The following is a 20,345-nucleotide window of genomic DNA, read 5'->3' on the forward strand; positions in this document are numbered from 1 at the left end:
CGGGGCCTCTTGCCAGAGTCAGGGAACGCTAGATTCCTGCACCACTTTCTGTGTCTGGCTTACGTGGGCAGCTTGGGAACTGAACCCAGGTCTGCTGGTGGAAGAGGGGGGTGGTAAACACCTATAATCTTAGCACTTGGGGAGCTGAGGCAGGAGGACTGACAAGTTTGAGACCTATCTAAGACCCTGTTTCAAAAAAAAAAAAAGTACAACATGGATAAAATAACAGGGAAAAACATCAACTGGCCCTGAGCAAATGCTGCTTAAAAGCAATTTTGGCCAGGAGGTGTGGTGGCGCACGCCTTTAATCCCAGCACTCCGGAGGCAGAGGTAGGAGGATCTCCTTGAGTTCAAGGCCAGCCTGAGACTACATAGTGAATTTTTGAAAATAAATAAATAAATACATAAAAATAAAATACACACATACATACAATACACTATGTTTTGATTACATTACCCAAATTAGAGAGCTGGCTAGGCCTCTCGAGGGACTTGATTTTTTATTTTTATTTCTTTTTGGTTTTTAGAGATAGGGTCTCGCTCTAGCTCAGGCGGACCTGGAATTCACTATGTAGTCTCAGGCTGGCCTCAAACTCACAGCAGTGATCCTCCTACCTTTGCCTTTTGAGTGCGGGTATTAAAGGCATATATGCCACCATCCCTGGTCTTAAGGAACTTTTGAACCCCCCCCTTTTTTTAAAGATAGCAGAACTCCCTCTTCTATTTAATGAACTTGCTGTTTGGAGACATTCATGCTATTTGACCCAAGTTCTATCCTAGACCGCCAGTGATGTCTCATAATTACATCTAATTTGTAGGTTTATGGCCAGGAGGTGAGGGAACTTGACCTCAAATTCAGTTCTGGACCCCAGAGACCTACATTTCACCAATGGAAACCTAGTAACCTGACTTGCCCAGTTTTCCAGCCACGGTCTCAAGGCCTCACACCCTGCTCCACCACCCCCTGGTCCAGCCCCCCCAACCTGCCCCTGACTCACCAGATCCCAGGGGGTGGCAGAGGAAACACAGATAACCCCACATGCCCCACACACCCGCAAGATACTGCTTCGGACGCTCACAGCTCTCTGAGCTGAGGCCCGGAGCCGGCGCTGGGATGAGGCTGGGGGATTACCCCCAAAGCTCAAGTCAGCAGCTTCTGCCCCATTGTCCAGCCACGACCTAGGGCTGCACCCTGGCCCCTCATACCCATTCGGGTGTTCCCTGCTTGGACCCTTCCCCCATTCTACATGGAAGGCTCTGGGCCTACGCAGAGGGTATAGGGGCTAGAAACAGGATGGCAAGATCCCAGAATGCGGGGGGCCACCCCCTTCCTCTGTGAAATGCCCCTGCCCACTCTGAACACCAGGGAAGGAAGGAATGTGCTGAGCTCTGAGAAATGCCTTTCAGGCCTGGCAGCCACCAGCACTGGGGTGTGGCCTGAACCCAGCCAGCACCCTACTCCTGGGAGGCTGGAAGAGGTAGTACAGGGGGCTGGGGAGGGTAGGAAACCTACTGATGGCCTAAGACCCCAATATTCTCTCTCTCATCCACTTAAGCATCCATTTGTTTATTCAATAAACATTTACAATGCCGGGGCCACAGTAGCTCACGCTGGTAATCCCAGCACTTGGGAGGTGGAGGTTGGATGGTCAGGAGTTCAAGATCACCCTCAGCTACATAGTGAGTTCAAGGCCAGTCTGGGCTACATAAGATCCTGTCTCAAGGCCGGGTATGGTGGGGAGCACCTTTCATCCCAGCACTCAGGAGACAGAGGTAGGAGGATCACTGTGAGTTTAAGGCCACTGGGAGACTATATAGTGAATTCTAGGTCAGTCTGGGCTACAGTGAGACCTTACTTCAAAAAAAAGGGGGTGGGGGCTGGAGAGACGGCTTAGTGGTTAAGGCATTTGCCTGCAAAGCAAAAGGACCCAGGTTCAATTCCCCAGGACCCACATAAGCCAGATGCCCAAGGTGGCACATGCATCTGGAGTTTGTTTGCAGTGGCTGGAGGCCCTGGCGTGCCCATTTTCTCTCTGTATCTGCCTCTTTCTCTCTAGCGCACATACACTCTCAAATAAATGTTTAAAAATTATTCATTTATTTGAGAGAGAGAGAGAGAGAAAGAAAGAGGCAGATAGAGACAATGGGTGCATCGGGGCCTCCAACCGCTGCAGACGAACTCCAGATACATGTGCCACCTTGGGCATCTGGCTTGGCAGCGTAGGACTCCTGTTCCTCTTGCTTCGACCTCCAGAGTAGGCAATGTGTGTGACACCATGATTGCTCTTTGAAACTGGGACTTGGGCAGCTGTGCTAGAGACGACACAGAACTGAGCTGTGGAGGTTCTGAGCACGGCTCAGTGTTTGCTTAGCATGCACAAGGAGCTGAGGTCAATCCCCAGTCCTGTGAAAACAGCACAACTGTGCTCCTCAGGGGTTGAGGGTGGAAAGGGCCAGAGCTGCAGGCCAGGCTAGAGTGGACTGAAAGTCTCTCTCTGTGCAGAGATAAAGGACAAGAGAAGGCGAGAGCCAGACCTGCTGGCACACGCCTGTAATGTCAGCGCTTGGGAGGGTCAGCAAACCGAGGCCCAAGGCTCTCTTTGTCTACGTAGATAGCACGTTCAAGGCTACCCCCCACCCCAGGGCTACACGAGACTGTCTAAAAGAAAATGGATGGGAAAGCCGGGCGTGGTGGTGCACTTGGGAGGCAGAGGTGGGAGGATTGCCATGGGTTCGAGGCCAACCTGAGACTACATGGTGAATCCCAGGTCAGCCTGAGCCAGAGTGAGACCCTACCTTGGAAAAACAGAACAAAACAAAAAATAGTATGTGGTGTCTTCCGCAATAGGGTCTTACCATCTATTCCTGGTGGGAAACTAAGGGCCTCGGCAATGAACTGTAATGTTTTGGGGGCATCAGGGACCTCCCTGGCCAGCAACTCACTGGAAGGTATCCCACCCCTGGCACTGAAAATTTTCTAGCAACAATTTATGGCTCCTGAGTGTTCCATTGTCCTAAAAAGTAGGTTTCCATATGATTTATTTATATCCTCTTAGATTTTTTTTTAATTTATTTTTGTTTATTTTTATTTATTTATTTAAGAGCAACAGACAGAGAGAAAGAGGGTGAGGGAGAGGGAGAGAGAGAGAGAGAATGGGTGCGCCAGGGCCTCTAGCCCCTGCAAACGGACTCCAGACGCGTGCGCCCCCTTGTGCATCTGGCTAACACGGGTCCTGGGGAATTGAGCCTCTAACCAGGGTCCTTAGGCTTCACGGGCAAGCGCTTAACCGCTAAGCCATCTCTCCAGCCCTCCTCTTAGATTTTTGATTGTCCTCCCTCCACCTTTCCTTTACTCATTCCCTTCCCCTGACCTCACTTAGGCCTTTTCACCCCCATTAATCTATTCTTCTACCTACATATATACAATACCATCCTATTAAGTACACCCTCCCTTCCTTTCTCTTCTTTATATCTCTAGCTTACTGGCCTTTGCTACTGAGTTTTCTTCCGACTCACAGAAGCCCAATCATCTGTAGCTAGTATCCACATATGAGAGAGAACATGTGGCGCTTCGCTTTCTGGGCCTGGGTTACCTCACTTAGTATAATACTTTCTAGATCCAACCCATTTTCCTGCAAATTTCATAACTTCATTTTTCTTTACTGCTGAGTAGAACTCCATTGTATAAATGTGCCACATCTTCATTATCCACTCATCAGCTGAGGGACATCTAGGCTGGTTCCATTTCCCAGCTATTGTGATTGAGTGGCAATAAACATGGTTGAGCAAGTATCTCTAAGGTAGTGAGATGAGTCCTTAGGATATATGTCCAGGAGTGCTATAGCTGGGTCATATGGTAGATCAATTTTTAGTTGTCTTAGGAACTTCCACACTGATTTCCACAATGGCTGGACCAGATTGCATTCCCACCAACAGTGTAGAAGGGTTCCTCTTTTTCCGCATCCTCACCAGCATTTATGGTCATTTGTTTTCATGATGGTAGCCAATCTGACAGGAGTGAGATAGAATCTCAATGTAGTTTTAATCTGCATTTCCCTGATGACTAGGGATGTAGAACATTTTTTAGATGCTTATGTGCCGTCTGTATTTCTTATTTGAGAACTCTCTATTTAGTTCCATAGTCCATTTTTTTAACTGGCTTTTTTGGTTTATTATTATTTAATTTTTTGATTTCTTTGTATATCCTAGATATTAATCCTCTATTAGATGTATAGCTGGCGAAGATTTTTTCCCATTCTGTAGGTTGCTCTTTGCTTTATTCACAGTGTCCTTTGCAGTACAAAATCTTTGTAATTTCATGAGGTCCCAGTGGTTAATCTGTGGTTTTATTGCCTGAGCAATTGGGGTTGTATTCAGAAAGTCTTTGCCAAGACCAACATGTTGAAGGGTTTCCCCTACTTTTTCCTCTAGCAGTTTCAGAGTTTCAGGTCTGATGTTAAGGTCTTTAATCCATTTGAACTGAATTTTTGTGCATGGAGAGAGAGAAGGATCTATTTTCTTCCTTCTACAGATATATATCCAGTTTTCTCAGCACCACTTGCTGAAGAGGCTGTCTTTTCTCCAGTGAATATGTTTGATATTTTTATCGAATATCAGGTGGCTATAGCTACCTGGACTTACACCTGGGTCCTCTATTCTGTTCCATTGATCTATATGTCTGTTTTTGTGCCAGTACCACACTGTTTTTGTTACTCTGGCTCTCTAGTATAGGTTAAAATCAGGTATGGTGATACCACCAGACTTCATTTTGTTGCTCAGTATTGTTTCAGATGTTCGAGATTTTTTGTGATTCCAAATGAATTTTTGGATTGTTTTTTCTATTTTCGTGAAGAATGCCATTGGAATTTTGACGGGGATTGCACTAAATGTGTAGATTGCTTTTGGTAAGATTGCCATTTTCACAATATTGATTCTTCTGATCCAGGATCTGCAATTTCTCGCTTGAGTGTTTTATAGTTTTCATTGTAGAGATCCTTCACTTCCTTGGTTAGGTTTATTCTTAGGTACTTTATTTTCTTTGATGCAATTGTGAATGGGAGTGATTCTCTGATTTCAACCTCTGTGTGCTTATTGTTAGCATATAGGAAGGCTACTGATTTCTGTGTGTTTATTTTGTATCCTGCTACATGGCTATAGGTGTTTATCAGCTCTAACAGTTTGCTGGTAGAGTCTTTAGGGTCCTTTATGTATAGAATCATGTCATCTGCAAATAATGATAACTTGATCTCTTCCTTCCAATTTGTATCCCTTTTATGTGCATCTCTTGCCTTATTGCTATGGCTAAGACTTCCAGTACTACATTAAATTAAAGTGGGGACAGTGGACACCCTTGTCTTGTTCCTGATTTTAGTGGAAAAGCTTCCAGTTATTTTCCATTTAGTAATATGTTGGCTAAAGCTTATCATAAATAGCCTCTATTATATTGAGATATGTTCCTTCTATTCCCAGTCTCTGTAGGACTTTTATCATGAAGGGGTGTTGGATTTTGTCAAATGCTTTTACTGCATCTAATGAGATGATCATGTGATTTTTGTCTTTCAGTCCATTTATATAATGTATTACATTTATCAATTTGCGTATGTTGAACCACCCCTGCATCTCTGGGATAAATCCTGCTTGGTTGAGGTCAATGATCTTTCTGATATGTTCTTGTATTGTTTGCCAATATTTTGTTGAGAATTTTTGCATCTATGTTCATGAGGGAGATTGGTCTGTAATTTTCTTTTTTTGTTCTATCTTTGCCTGGTTTTGGTATCAGGGTGATGCTGGCTTCGTAGAAGGAGTTTGGTAGGATTCCTTCTTTTTCTATTTTATGGAAAAGATTAAGAAGCAATGGTGTTAGTTCTTCCCTGAAGGTCTGGTAAAATTCAGCAGTGAATCCATCTTGGCCTGGACTTTTCTTAGTTGAGAGATTTTTGATAACTGCTTGGATCTCCATACTTATTATAGGTCTATTTAAGTGATTAATCTCAACTTGATTTAATTTAAATTGGTCATATAAAAATCAAGGAAATCATCCATTTCTTTCAGATTTTCATAATTAGTAGCATATATGTTTTTATAGTATGTCCCTATGATTTTTTGAATTTCTCTGGTATCTGTTGTGATGTTGCCTATTTCATCTCTAATTTTATTAATTTGTGTCTCTTCTCTCTTTCTTTTGGTCAGATTTGCTAAGGGTTTATCAATCTTGTTTATCCTTTCAAAGAACTAACTCTTTGTTTCATTGATTCTTTGGATTTCTTCTTTTTTTTTTTGGTTTCAATTTCATTAATTTCTGCCCTAGACTTTATTATTTTTTTCTGTCTTCTGATTTTAGGTTTGCCTTGCTCTTCTTTTTCCAAGGCTTTAAGGTGAAGCATTAGGTCATTTACTTGAGACCTTTCTAATTTCTTACTTTTTGTTGGTTTTGGTTTTTTGTTTTTCAAGGTAGGGTCTCACTCTAGCTCAGAATGACCTGGAATTCACTATGTAGCCTCAGAGTGGCCTCAAACTCGTGGTGATCCTCCTACCTCTGCCTTCTGATTGCTGGGATTAAAGGCATACACCACCATACCAAGCTCTATTTTTTTTTTTTTTTTTTTTTTTTTGGTTTCTTGAGGTAGGTTCTTACTGTAGTACAGGCTGACCTGAAATTCACTATGTAGTCTCAGGGTGGCCTCGAACTCATGGCGATTCATCTACCTCTGCCTCCCGAGTGCTAGGATTAAAGGTGTGTGCCACCACGCCCAGTTTCTAATTTCTTAATATAGGCACTTAAAGCTATAAATTTACCTCTTAGGACTGCCATCATTGTATTCCAAAGGTTTTGGTATGTTATGTTCTCATTATCATTTGACTCTATGAAGTTTTTAAATTTCCTTCTTGATTTCTTCATTGACCCATTCATCATTTAGTAGTGTATTGTTTAGTTTCCATGATTTTGTGTATGCTCTATAGCTTTTCTTGCTATTGATTTATAGTTTGATTCTATTGTGGTCAGATAGAATGGAAAGAATTATTTCAATTTTCCTGTATTTGTTAAGATTTGCCTTGTGCCCTAATTTATGGTCTATTTTAGAGAATGTTCCATGTGCTGCTGAAAAGATTGTATATTCTGCAGCATTTGGATGAAATGTCCTCTATATATCTGTTAGGTCCATTTCTTCTATGACCTGATTTAATCCAGATGCCTCTCTGTTTATTTTTTTCTGGGATGACCTGTCAATTGATGAGAGTGGGGTGTTAAAGTCACCCACTACAACTGTGCTTGACGTTGTCTGTGACCTTAGTTCTACTAGCGTTTGTTTGATGAATTTGGGAGCCCCCATGTTAGGTGCATATATGTTTAGGATTGTAATGTCCTCCTGATGGAGTGTGCCTTTAATCAATATAAAGTCACCTTTCTTATCTTTCTTGACTAATGTTGGACTGAAGTCTACCTTGTCAGATATTAGGATAGCAACCCCTGCTTGTTTTCTAGGGCCATTTGCTTGAAACACTGTTTTATAACCTTTCACTCTAAGATAGTATCCATCCTTTGTAGAAAGGTGAGTTTCTTGGAGTCAACAAATTTGAAGGATCCTGCTGTTTAACCCAGTCTGCAAACCTGTGTCTTTTGGTTGGGTCACTGAGGCCATTGATATTAAGAGATATTATTGAAAAGTGTGTATTTATTTTTGCCCTTTTTTTTTTTGTATTTCTTCTGGTTTTACCTTTGCTGTCTTGTGTTAACTAGTATTTGAGTATTATTTGTTTTTTTCCAGGTTCCTTATACGTGTGCTTTTCTTTTTTCTTCAAGTGGTAACATGCATTTGGAGTTCATTTGCAGTGGCTGAAGGTCCCAGCACACCCATTCTCTGTCTGTCTCTCTTCTCTCTATTTTTGTCTGCTTGCAAATAAATAAAATAAAATAAAATGCATTTTAAAACTACCACAATCAGAGATTGACTGTGGCTTAAAAAAAACTCCAGCCGGGCGTGGTGGCGCACGCCTTTAATCCCAGCACTGGGGAGGCAGAGGTAGGAGGATTGCTGTGAGTTCGAGGCCACCCTGAGACTACAGAGTGAATTCCAGGTCAGCCTGGGATGCAGTGAGACCCTACCTCGGAAAAAAAAAAAAAACAAACCTCCAAACAAATGAATATGTATTTGTGTGTGTGTGTGTGTGTGTGTGTGTGTGTGTGTGTATGTGTGTATTTAAAAGTATTAATTATTTATTTATTTGAGAGAAAGAGACAGTGGGTGCCCCAGGCCCTCCAGTCACTGCAAATGAACTCCAGATGCATGTGCCACCTTGTGCATCTGGCTTACGTGGATGCTTGGGAACCAAGCCTTGAACCAGGGTCATTATACTTCACAGGTAAGCACTTAACTGCTAAGCCATCTCTCCAGCCCTATATATTGGTTTTTTGAGGTAGGGTTTCACTCTAACCCAGGGAGACCTAGATTTCACTATGTAATCTCAGGGTTACCTTAAATTTATGGTGATCCTCCTACTTCTGCCTTCCCAATGCCGGGATTAAAGGGGTGTGCCACCACACCCAGCCAACAAAAATATTTGATACTAGAAGTCTTTGTGATTGATTCAGGGTCCACTTTTGTAGCTCAAGCTGGCCTTGAACTTTCATTTCATTTCATTTTTATTTATTTGACAGACAGGTAGAAAGAGGCAGATGAGAGAGAGAGAAGGGGAGGAAGAATGGACATGCCATGCCTTCAGCCACAGTAAACAAACTCCAGATGCATGCGCCATCTTGGGTATCTGGCTTATGTGGGTCCTGGGGAATTGAACCTGGGGTCTTTGGCTTTGCAAGTAAGCACTTTAGCTGCTAAGCCATCTCTCCAGCCCCTGTCCTTGGACTTTTAATCTTCCTGCCTCAGCTACCCCACCCCATTGTTGAGATTATAGGCATGTGCCACTGGGCTGTCCTCTTTTGTACAAGGACAAAATCCCTTTTGTGGTTTGCCATGAGAATTTTATCATGCATGGAGTTCCTCTCTGTGTCTGTCTAAGTCTTGATTCCTCTTTCTCTCTGTCCTTATTCCTTGCCTATTCCCTTTACCTCTCTTTCTGTCTCTCTCTCATTTTGCTTCCCTCACCCTGTGGGAAAACTGAGTTTATGGGGTAGCAGTCGCCCAGGCCACCTCCGTAAACACAGGACATCCTGCGGGGTTGGGAGAGGAGGTGGAAGTGACTCTCCTGGGACCACCCTCTTCCGACCCTGAGCCAAGCAGGAGCCTCAGCCTGCCCAGCCCAGCCCAGGCCCACTGACATCATCCTATTCCTCACCCTTAGGTCCTCTTCTGCCCTCTGACTCTCTGGGAAGAGCCCAGTGCCATGGTCTTGGCACCTTCTCAGCCTTCACCTATGAGTCCCCCAGCTTCTCACACCCACAGTGTCCCTCCCTGGCCTCTGTACCCCTAAGACTTCTGGTTAGTATCTGCTGATCCTAATATCCCCTAGACTGCTACTCGAGTGTTTTTAAATTTTTTGTGGGGGGAGGTTCGAGGTAGGGTTTCACTGTAGCTCAGACTGACCTGGAATTCACTCTGGAGTCTCAAGTTGGCCTTGAACTCATGGCGATCCTCCTACCTCTGCCTCCCGAGTGCTGGGATTAAAGGTGTGTGTCACCATGCCTGGCTTTATTTTATTATTTATTAATTTGACATACAGAAAGAGAGAGAGAGAGAGGAGAAAGACAGAATGGGTGCACCAGGGCCTCTAGCCACTGCAAACAAACTCCAGATGTATGTGCCACCTTATGCATCTGGGTTCTGGGAATCGAACCTGAGTTGTTTGGCTTTGTAGCAAACACCTTAACCAGTAAGCCATCTCTCTAGCCGCCCCCCCCCCCCGTTTTTTGAGAGAGAGAGAGACAGAGAAAAGGGGGCAGATAGAAAGAGAGAGGATGGGCGTGCCAGGGCCCTCACCCACTGCAGATGAACTCCAGATGCATGTACCACCTTGTGTAACTGGCTTATGTGGGTCCTGGAGAATTGAACCTGGGTCCTTTGGCTTTGCAGGAAAGTGCTTTAACTGCTAAGTCATCTCTCCATCCCTGCTACTAGAGTTTTGAGCCTTCTTGGAGACCCCTCCTTCATATCTTGAGTCCCACAGCCTGTCTAGTGACAACGCCCTCAGTTGTGTCTTTTTTTTTTTTTTTTTTTTAATTTGAGAGTGTCAGAGAGAGAAAGAGGCAGAGAGAGAGAGAATGGGTGTGCCAGGGCCTGCAGCCACTGCACACTGCAAACGAACTCCAGATGCGTGTGCCCCCTTGTGCATCTGGCTAATGTGGGTACTGGGGAATCAAGCCTCGAACCGGGGTCCTTAGGCTTCATAGGTAAGGGCTTAACCCCTAAGCCATATCTCCAGCCCTTTTTTTTTTTTTTTTTTTTTTTTTTTTTTGGCTTTTCAAGGTAGAGTAGAACCCTAGTGGAACCCAGGCTGACCTGGAATTCACTATGTACTCTCAGGGTAGGGTGTCCTTGAACTCTTGGCAATCCTCCTACCCCTGCCTCCCAAGTGCTGGGATTAAAGGTGTGCAGTACCATGCCTGGCCTTTTTTTTTTTTTTAGTTATATTTGAGAGAAAAGAGACAATGGGCACTTAAAAAATTATTTATTTATTTGTAAGTAGAGAGAAAAGAGAGACAGATAGAGAGAGAATGAGCGCACCAGGGCCTCTAGCCACTGCAAACAAACTCCAGACGCACGTGCCCTCTTGTGCAGCTGGCTTACATGGGTCCTGGGGAATTGAACCTGGGTCCTTTGGCTTCACAGGCAAACGCCTTAACCATGAAGCAATCTCTCCAGCCCAAGAATGGGTACTTTTGTTCACTGCAACTCCAGATGCATGTGCCACTTTATGCACCTGGCTCATGTGGGTCCTAGGGAATCGAACCTGGGTTCTCTGGTGTTGCAGGCAAGAACCACCAAGCCAACTGTCCAGCCCTCTGTTGTGTCTCTTTGTCACCCTTCCCTTCCCTTGGGTAGATCTGTGCTTTCCTAGAGGCTCCTGAGTTGTAACCTCACACCCTTCCCCCACTATGCAGACCCCAATGATGGTTTGATTTAGGTGTCCCCCATAAATTTAGGTATTCTGAATGCTAGTCTTCCCAGCTGATAGCAATTGGAAATTAACACCTCCTGGAGGCAGAGTTGTTGAGGTGGGGTGGGGGGATTATGGGTTTTATAGCCAGCGTCCCCTTGCCAGTGTTTGGCACACTCTCCTGTTCCTGTTGTCCACCTGATGTTGGCCAGGGGATGATGTCCACCCTGTGCTCATGCCATCATTTCCCCCTGCCACCGTGGAGCTTCCCCTCAAGTCTGTAAGCCCAAATAAACCTTTCTTCCCACAAGCTGCTCTTGGTCGGGTGATTTCTGCCAGCAGTGGGAACCTGACTGCAACATCCCCACTGGCCCCTGCAGATCTCCCTTCTGTTCCCATCACTGTGACATTCCTTCTCATTCCAGCCACGTCCCCTCCCTCCTCAACTGACATGCCTGGATGGCTGTAGACCCCTGACGACGTAAGTAAGGTATGCAGCCTTCCTGAGCCCTTGCGAAGGCCGCTCCCCTATTCTCTGGAAAAGCAGCCTCGTGAGAGGAATTGGCAACTGTCCCACTTCACTCGAGAGCTGGCAGGCCCAGAGAGTTAAATTCTTCACCTACAAGTCACACAGCCCCAGAGTGGCAGAAGCCAGAGTTGGTGGCACAAGTACGTAAGACCCGCTACACAGGAGGCTGAGGCAGGGAAGAATTTGAGGCAACACTGTGTCTCAACATAAAAGCAGCCGGGGGCGGTAAGGGGGGTGCTGGAGAGATGGCTTAGCGGTTAAGGCGCTTGCCTATGAAGCCTAAGGACCCAGGTTCGATTCTCTATAGGTCCCATGTAAACCAGATGCATATGGTGGCGCATGCATCTGGAGTTCGTTTGCAGTGGCTGGAGGCGTGCCCATTCTCCCTCTCTCTCTCTCTTTCTCTCCCTCTCTCTGACTCAAATAAATAAATAAAAATAACTCTTAAAAAAAGTAGCTGGAAGCCGGGCGTGGTGGCGCACGCCTTTAATCCCAGCACTCGGGAGGCAGAGGTAGGAGGATCGCCAAGAGTTCGAGGCCACCCTGAGACTCCATAGTGAATTCCAGGTCAGCCTGAGCTAAAGTGTGACCCTACCTCGAAAAACCAAAAAAAAAAAAAAAAAGTAGCTGGAAAAAAGAAAAAAAAATAGCTGTACATGGTGGCGCACACCTTTAATCCCAACACTCAGAGGCAGAGGTAGGAGGATCACCGTGAGTTCCAGGCCACCTTGAGACTACATAGTGAATTCCAGGTCAGCCTGGGCTAGAGTGAGACCCTACTTCGAAAGACCAAAACACACACACACACAAACACAAACACACTCACCCCTCATGGCTCCAAAAGCATCTCTGAGCATCATTACATTTTTGCAACATGTTCTCTGTGATTGAGCAGCCTGTAGTTCCGGTCCCCAGTGTCCCTAAGGTACACAGTTGTACAGAGTGGGCACTGCGCAGTCGCAAGATAGCGACAAGAGCCTGGATGGCAGGCTCAGTAGCAGGCAGAGATAAGGGCCTGGACAAAGGGACAAGTATCTTGCACAAAAGCATGGCCCTGGTCCCGTCCATCCCTCTGAGGTTTAGGTTTGTGATGGACTTGTGTCAGAGGCCCTGTTCCTGTCTCGCCTCTCATCTGATCCTGGAATGGTTGGGTGGACTCTAGTGTGTTGTCCCAGGAGGCCACACGCCCTCAGCCAGCAGATTCTTGGGCCCACAACATTCCGTGCTGAGCACAGGCCTCACTTCTCTTCACAGAGCCTTAGTGTATTCAGGCCTGGGCGGCCAGCGTCCCAACCACCAACACACTTCTCTTCTCTGACACCAGGAAGACTGTGAGGCACCATCCTTGGCCATCTTTTCCTTGCTTCCTGCTACCTTTGTTTTATTTTTTTTTCCCCCCAGGTAGGGTCTTGCTATAACCCAGACAGACTGGAATTCACTATGTAGGCTCAGGTTGGCCTCGAACTCATGGCAATCTTCCTACCTGGGCCTTCAAAATTCTGGGATTAAAGGCAGTACCACACCTGGCTTTTAAGAATTATTTTAATAATTATTTATTTATTTATTAGTAAGCTTCAATAAATCCCTCCCTTCCAACAAATAAACAAACAAAAGAGATTAAGACCAGATTGGGCTACTTTGTAAAATCTACTCAATTTGGTGACACCTTGGTGCAATCCCAGCAGTTAGGAGGTGGAAGCAGGAGGAAGATCAGAAGTTCAATGCCAACTTCAGCTGCATAATGAGACTGAGGCTAACCTGGGCTATATGAGTGCCTCAACAAAGAAAAAGACGACCCAGGTATGGTGGCAAAAGACCAAATGCTAGCCATAAACCCAGCACTCGGGAGGCAGAGGTTAGGCAGATTGCTGTGAGTTTGAGGCCAGCCTGGGACTACAGAATGAGTTCCAGGTCAGCCTGGGCTAGAGAGAGACCCTACCTGAAAAAAAAAAAAAGAAAGAAAGAAAAGAAAAGAGGGGTGGTGGCTCAGTAGTTAAAAATGCTTGACTGGGGCTGGAGGGATGGCTTAGTGGTTAAGGCATTTGCCTGCAAAGCCAAAGGACCTAGGTTTGACTCTCCAGGACCCAAGTTAGCCAGATGACAAGGGGGTGCACGCATCTGGAGTTTGTTTGCAATGGATGGAGGCCCTGGCACGCCCATTCTCTCTCCCTCTTTCTCTGTCAAATAAATAAATAATAATAAAAATAAGTGAAAACTGCTTGATTGCAAAGCCTGTTGGCTGGGGTTCAATTCCCTAGCCACCCATGTAATGCTAGACAGGTCTCTGTAGCAGCAAGCGACCCTGGTGTGCCCATGCACACAGCACACACATGAATAGATGAACACTTAGGAAGAGAGAGGATAAACTGAAAACAGTTTTTAAAAAATAAGCAAGGGGCAGAGCTTGGTGGCACGTGCATTTAATCCCAGCATTTGAGAGGCAGAGGTAGGAGGATCACCGTGAGTTCAAAGCCACCTGAGACTACAGAGCGAGTTGCAGGTCAGCCTGGGCTAAAGAGAGGCCGTACCTTGAAAAGTGAAAAAATAAAAAAAAGCAGAGGGGCTGGAGGTTAAGGCGTTTGCCTGCAAAGCAAAAGGACCCAGGTTCAAGTCCCCAGGACGTACTTAAGCCAGATGCACAAGGTGGCGCATGCGTCTATAGTTCGTTTTCAGTGGCTGGAGGCCCTGGCGCGCCCATTCTCTCTCTCTCTCTCTCTAATAAAGAAAACACTTAAAAAAAAAAAAAAAAGAGACGCCCCCCCCACACACACACACACTGGACAGAGCTCTGCGACATCTCAGATTCCCAGGCTGTGCAGCAGGGGGCGCTGGAGAGTGCAGCCCGCGACTCCCAAGTTCTCGGTCACGGTCCCCAGTCTGCGCCCGGTGATCTAGGGGGTGGGGCAGGGGGAGACCCCCGAGGAGAAAGGGAGGCCTTGAGGTCCAGCACCTGCAGGACCCTAGGCGGCCGTGTCCACTCCCTTCTCCGGGCCGCCCGCGACTTCCAGAAATGGGCACAGCTTCCTCCGCACCAGCAGGAAGCCGCCCGGCAGCGCTGCGCCCCGCCCCGCCCCACGGGGGGGGGCCCCTCCTCAGGGGGTGGGAGAGGGACGACTGCGCTCGGCTCCCCGTACTCTGCGTCTCCACACCCTCGGGGCCTCGGCTCCCTGCAGTTTCCGTGTCTCCGTCCCCTCCCTCGGAGAGCCCCGCCCCGCCCCCACGGCCCCGACTCCGCCTCCCCAGGAAGGACGCAGCCCGGGTCCCCCCGGGCCCGTGCCAGGCCTGTGAGTGTGCAGCGCGGCCCCGCCCAGCGCGGCCAGGAATGCGGCTGGACCGCGGGGGCGGCTGCAGACACCCGGCTCCTCCAAGCTGCGCACGGCTGGGCAGGTGGCCCTGGCCTGCCCGGGCCTGGATTCCTTCTAGAAGGAAACCCAGCTGCCTGCCTGCCCTGTCCACCGGCTTCACTTTGGAGATCGCCTTCCTCAAAGCTGCCCTTTGCAGAGAGTGGATATATATATATATATATATATATATATATATATATGATACATGATATATATATCTCAATAATATATACTTTTTTTCTTTTGGAGCTAGGATATCATGTAGCCCTTAAACTGTATTACAGGTTAGCCCTGATCCTCCCAAGTGCTGGGACTGCAGGTGTGGGCCACCTTGCCTGGCTAGATTCACTTTATTTTTGCTGTTTTTTCAAGGTAGGGTCACACTCTAGGCCAGGCTGACTTGGAGCTCACTCTGTAAACCTAAACTGTTCTGGAACTCAGAGTGAACCTCCTACCACTGCCTCCCAAGTGCTGGGGATAAACGTGTATGTCTGGCTTTCTAGATTTTTTTTTTTTAAATAGCATACGCATACACACACACTATGGAAACCAAACCATATTCTGGGGAGTTTGTCCAGTTGTAACACTGATCAAGGCATTAATGCAGAAAGTGAACGTCATGATTGATTTGAAATCTGTATGTTTTCAGGAATAGCTTTGGGAGTTTGCTCAACTGTAAAAGGAGAACCACCTGTGGGGTGTCACAGGATGAAATGAACCTGGTACAGTAAACGTTTCACCCTCGCATTTAGCCCAGAACCAAAGAAGGACAAAGATTTCAGATTTTTCCAAAGCTGGTTTTAATTTAAAAAACAAAACAAAACAAACAACAACAACAAAAAACACTGATGTCTCTCTCCACATCAGGGATGGAATAGCCCAGGGATTTCAGTCCTACCTGGGGGCCTGGCCTGGCCAGAACCACACAGTAGCCACCAGGCTCTGTCATTCCACCAGTAGGGGTCAAAGGCAGATTTATCTTCACCAACCCAGAGAAAAGAGGGTGGACGTGAAGTTGCCAAAGACTGGATTCTGCCTCCAGGAAGTAGCTCCAGCCTTACTCTGAATGGCGAGGAAAAACCAACTGTCTGGCCATAGTGGGTTGATTTCAGCCACCAGGCTCAGCTCAGATGCTACACAACCATGCCAGCCCTAAGAGGTCAGCGCCCTGGTCCTGGTGGCCGCTCCAATGCCTGTGTGCCCACCAGCACGTCCATGAGGTAGTCCAGCTCAGCCTCGTCCAACTCTGGAGTTTCCTCCTTTCCTGGCCCGTTCTCAGGCCCGGGTTTGAGGCCCTCCGAGGGTGGTACCCAAAGTTCACTGTCATACATGGACGTATCAATGTCCTCAAACAGTCCCTCCAGCCCGTCGTCCAACAGACAGCCGGTGGCTGGGCCTAGCAGGTCTAAGGCACCCAGGCTGGCTGGGGCACCCCCAACAGGACGGCCCGGTGGCCCTTCATCTGCCAGGGGTTGGGGGACCTGATTTAGGCCCTCGATATGGCTCAGATCCTCCAAAAGACTGGCCACCGAGGCTGAGAGGGCGACATCGGAGCTGGCCAGCAGGTTATCGGCCACGCTGGGGGCAGCAGGCGGGTTGGGCACAGGTGGCAGGGTAGTTGGGGGCGTCATGGACTCCTGGATACGCCGCAGCGTGTTCACCACCAGCACCAGGTGTCGCAGATCGGGCTCACTCTGCCGGAGGCTGTGGTGGAGTTTCAGCACGGAGAGGTCAAAGAGGGAGCTGGAGGCCACCGCTGGGGCAGCCTGTGCCACTGCTGGGTGGCCTGGATCTAGCCACCAGGTATCTACTGCCAGGGCTTCCTCCTCCTCCTCCTCCCGCTTGCGCTTCAGACCCTTGCTTAGCATCATCTGCAGAGAGGAAAGAACCAGCCGGTCATGGAAAAAGCAAAACACTCCCTCACACCCGGGCTATGACACCTGCTATCAGCAGGATTTTGGCCAGTCACCTGACCTTTCTGAGCCTAGCTTTTCTGAGGCAGGGTCTCATGTAGTTCAGGCTGGCCTCAAATTTTCTACAGAGCCAAGGATGACCTTGAACGTTAGATCTTGCATCCACTTCCAGAGTTCTAGGATTACAGGTGTGCACCATTGATGCTAGATTTTACTTAGGCCTCTCAAGGAAACTTCTGAGGTATGGATAGCTACTTTATGAGTTGTTTTTAAGGATTAAGTGAAATAAACAAAAAGCACTTGCAATACTTCTAGTTAAGTGGTAATTAGTACTTATTAATAAGTGCTTTTTAAAAAATAATTGTAAATGTTACTTGTCTTTATTTATTTATTTTGAGGTAAAGTCTCACTCTAGTCCAGGCTGACTTAGAACTCGCTCTGTAGCCTCAGGCTGGCCTCACACTCACAAGTGATCCTCCTAATTCAGCCTCCAGATTGCTGGGATTAAAGGAGTATACCGCCACACCCGCTTGTTTTTGTTTTTATTTTTTGAGACAGTCTCACACTGTAGCCCCAGGCTGGCTTCGAACCATGATCTTCCTACCTCAGCCATTCTGGCTCTGGGATTACAGGCCTGTGACGCCACGCCCAGGTAACCTTTTAATGCAGAAAAGTAGCTATTTTATGTGATTCAGTAGTACTGGGTATACACATGGTGATGGAAAGATACCTTCTTGGAGATGGTTGGGGAAAGTTCCTGTAAGGAGGTGACATAACTACAGAGCCCTGATGTCTATAAGGTGTCAGCCACTGGAAGAAGGAAGGGCACAGCGTTGGGGACACAGCGAGCCACCACCAAGGCAAAGAAAGACTCAGAGCCTGGGTAAGCCTGAACTCAAGGAAAAAAACAAAAAAAAAAAAAAACAAAAAAAAACAACCCAGCAGTGTGGCTGGCACACAGAGTGACAGGGCTGGAGTGGAGTGGGGGTGGGGAGCAGGCAGGAGGAGGCACAGGCAGGGACAGGGAACGTGCAAATTCAGTGTGGCGGCGGACAGGAGTCACTGAAGGGCGGGTGTGTGTGTGTGGGGGGGGGAATTGATCCTGAGCTGAGTTGCGAGCTAACGATGTATCCAGAAAGATCTGCCTGGAGGAAGACTGACAGCGGGGAGGGAGAAAAGCGATCCCTTTGGGGTGGATATACCAGGAGTGCGGCGAGGACCCCGCGATTGCGGACGGCTTGGGTTAGCCTTCCACAGACAAGCCGAAGAATTCGGTGCCATTCAGAACTGACCCCAGCGAGAAGAAAATGGACAGGAAACTGACATGATGAACTTTGAGAATCCACACTCCCCCCATCCTGCCCCGCCGGATCCCTTAGTCGGATCATCGTGTTTGTGGGGGAGGGTTAGGGTTAGACTTCAGGGCCCAAGTTCCTGGGACTCTGTCCAACAGGAGGATGACCCGACTCAAAAAACAAACAAACAAACAAAACAAAACAAAACAAAAAACGGTGTCCCTGGGCCGGGGAGTCCCGAACCGCAGGAATGCAGCACCCCCACCCAGGCTCCGCCCCCTCGGGCTCCCCGCGCCCCCTAGCGGTGCCCGTACCCCCTAGCCCCGGGGGCTCCGGTCCCCGACATCCCGCTCAGGCTTCCCCCCCCCCACGGCACCCCTGCGGGACCCGAGCAGCCGGGGCCCCCCCGAACCTCCCCCGGGGGGCTTCCGGAAGGCGGAGGAGGAGGCGGCTCCTCCCGTGGCGGCGGGGGCGGGTGAGTCACGCAGCCGGAGCCAGGGAGCCGGCGCCTCCGCCCCCTTCTTCTCGGGCTCCCGGTGTGATTCACCCACAACCCGGCCCAGGGCGGACGGGCGGGCACGTAACAGCCCAGCCTCCGGTATCCCGATCCCGAGAAGCCTTCTCCCCCGTCCCCCACACCCCGCAGCAGAACCGCGGAAACCCAACACCCCGGGCTGTCGCTAAACCCCTCAAGTCGCTCCTTTAAAAAAAAAAAACCCTCATTTACATACCCAGATCACTCGCTGCCAATCAGAACAAAGACAGAGCCGCCCGCAGCCAATCAGGAAGCGGCAGGAGGCAGCATCCTTCTGCAAGCGGCGCCGGGCTCTGGAGACGCCGTTCTGACTCGGGCGCACGACTACAGACTCTAGACTACTCTGAGACCCCGCCCACTCGCGTGGCGGCCACGCCCCCTCTCAACCGTGATTGGCCCTTGGGCGGTGATGAGCGCAGCCTCGGTGGGGCGGGGCCAAGAGGTGACGTGATTGGCTTCAAGACGCACGCCCGGGCGGCTGCCGGAGGGGAGGGGCCCCGCGCTGGTGGGTGCGAGTGACAGGTAGGGGGAGGCTTTTTGACGTTTCAAAGTACAGGTCTCTTAACTGGATGTGTGACCTTGGGAAAGATGCTTGACCTCCTCCCCCCCCCCCCCCGCGAGACGTACAAAGTCTATTAAATCTTGAGAAAGTTAAAATTTAAAGAAAAACGGCGGGCGTGGTGGCACACACCTTTTAATCACAGCAGAGGTAGGAGGATCGCCGTGAGTTCGAGGCCACCCTGAGAATACAGAGTGAATTCCAGGTCAGTCTGAGCTAGAGTGAGACTTTACCTCAAGAAATCAAACGACAGAAAATAATTTAAAGAAAAATGTTAATCCGCCGGGCATGGTGGTTTACGCCTTTAATCACAGCACTCAGGAGGCAGAGGTAGGAGGATCGCCATAAGTTCGAAGCCAACTCCAGACTCAATAGTGAATTCCAGGTCAGCCTGCACTAGAGCAAGATACTACCTTAAAAATAAATTTAAAAAAGTTTATTTAGAGCCTGGCGTGGTGGCACTCACCTTTAATCCCAACCACTCGGGAGGCGGAGGTAGGAGGATCGCCATGAGCTCATGGCCACCCTGAGATTATATAGTGAATTCCAGGTCAGCCTCAGCTAGAGTGAGACCCTACCTCGAAAAACCAAAAAAAAAAAAAAAAATTTAAGGTCGTCCTATGCCAGTCTTAGCTAAAGCTGAACTCAGTTGTAATTAAAGCCAAGAGTGAGGTGGGGATGGAATGTCATTGGGGTCACATTATAGACATTGGTCCCTAAGTAGCTATGTGACCTTGGACCACTGTTTTAATCCCTTAGAATCTCAGTTTCTTGCCAGGCAGCACTGGCGAGACTGAGGCAGGAGGATTACTACGAATTTGAGGCCAGCCTGGGCTACATGATGAGTTGCATGCCAGCCTGGGCTGCAAAATAAGATTCTGTCTCCAAAATTAAAAAATAAAATAAAATTGAGTGTGTGGTGGCACACCCTTTAAGCCCAGCACTTGGGGGGCAGAGGTAGAAGGATCGCCATGAGTTTGAGGCCAGCCTGGTACTGCATAGTGAATTCCAGGTCAGCCTAGTTTAGAGCAAGACCCTACCCTGAAAAACCAAAAGAAGTAAAGGGATTAAAAGCATACTCACCTTGCCCAGCCCAAGTAATAATCTTACTAGATGTTTGC

The 20,345-nt window shown here is 48.0% G+C and overlaps 1 protein-coding gene across 1 annotated transcript; it reads right to left on the reverse strand.

The window, feature by feature from the left end:
- Positions 1-15,698: 15,698 nt before the first annotated feature.
- On the reverse strand, positions 15,699-18,975 carry Sertad1 (SERTA domain containing 1). Its single transcript, XM_004670399.2, has 2 exons — positions 18,862-18,975; positions 15,699-16,793 (listed from the first exon to the last, which is right to left on the reverse strand). The coding sequence occupies exon 2, from the start codon at positions 16,791-16,793 to the stop codon at positions 16,083-16,085; it is 711 nt and encodes a 236-aa protein (XP_004670456.2). The 5' UTR covers positions 18,862-18,975; the 3' UTR covers positions 15,699-16,082.
- Between the last annotated feature and the right edge of the window lie 1,370 nt (positions 18,976-20,345).

This window comes from Jaculus jaculus, chromosome 14, assembly GCF_020740685.1.
Source record: "Jaculus jaculus isolate mJacJac1 chromosome 14, mJacJac1.mat.Y.cur, whole genome shotgun sequence".
NCBI lineage: Eukaryota > Metazoa > Chordata > Mammalia > Rodentia > Dipodidae > Jaculus > Jaculus jaculus.

What these genes read in the sequence shown, in the direction of transcription:
- Sertad1 (XM_004670399.2), bottom strand. Translation starts at nt 16,793, where the DNA reads ATGATGCTAAGCAAGGGTCTGAAGCGCAAGCGGGAGGAGGAGGAGGAG.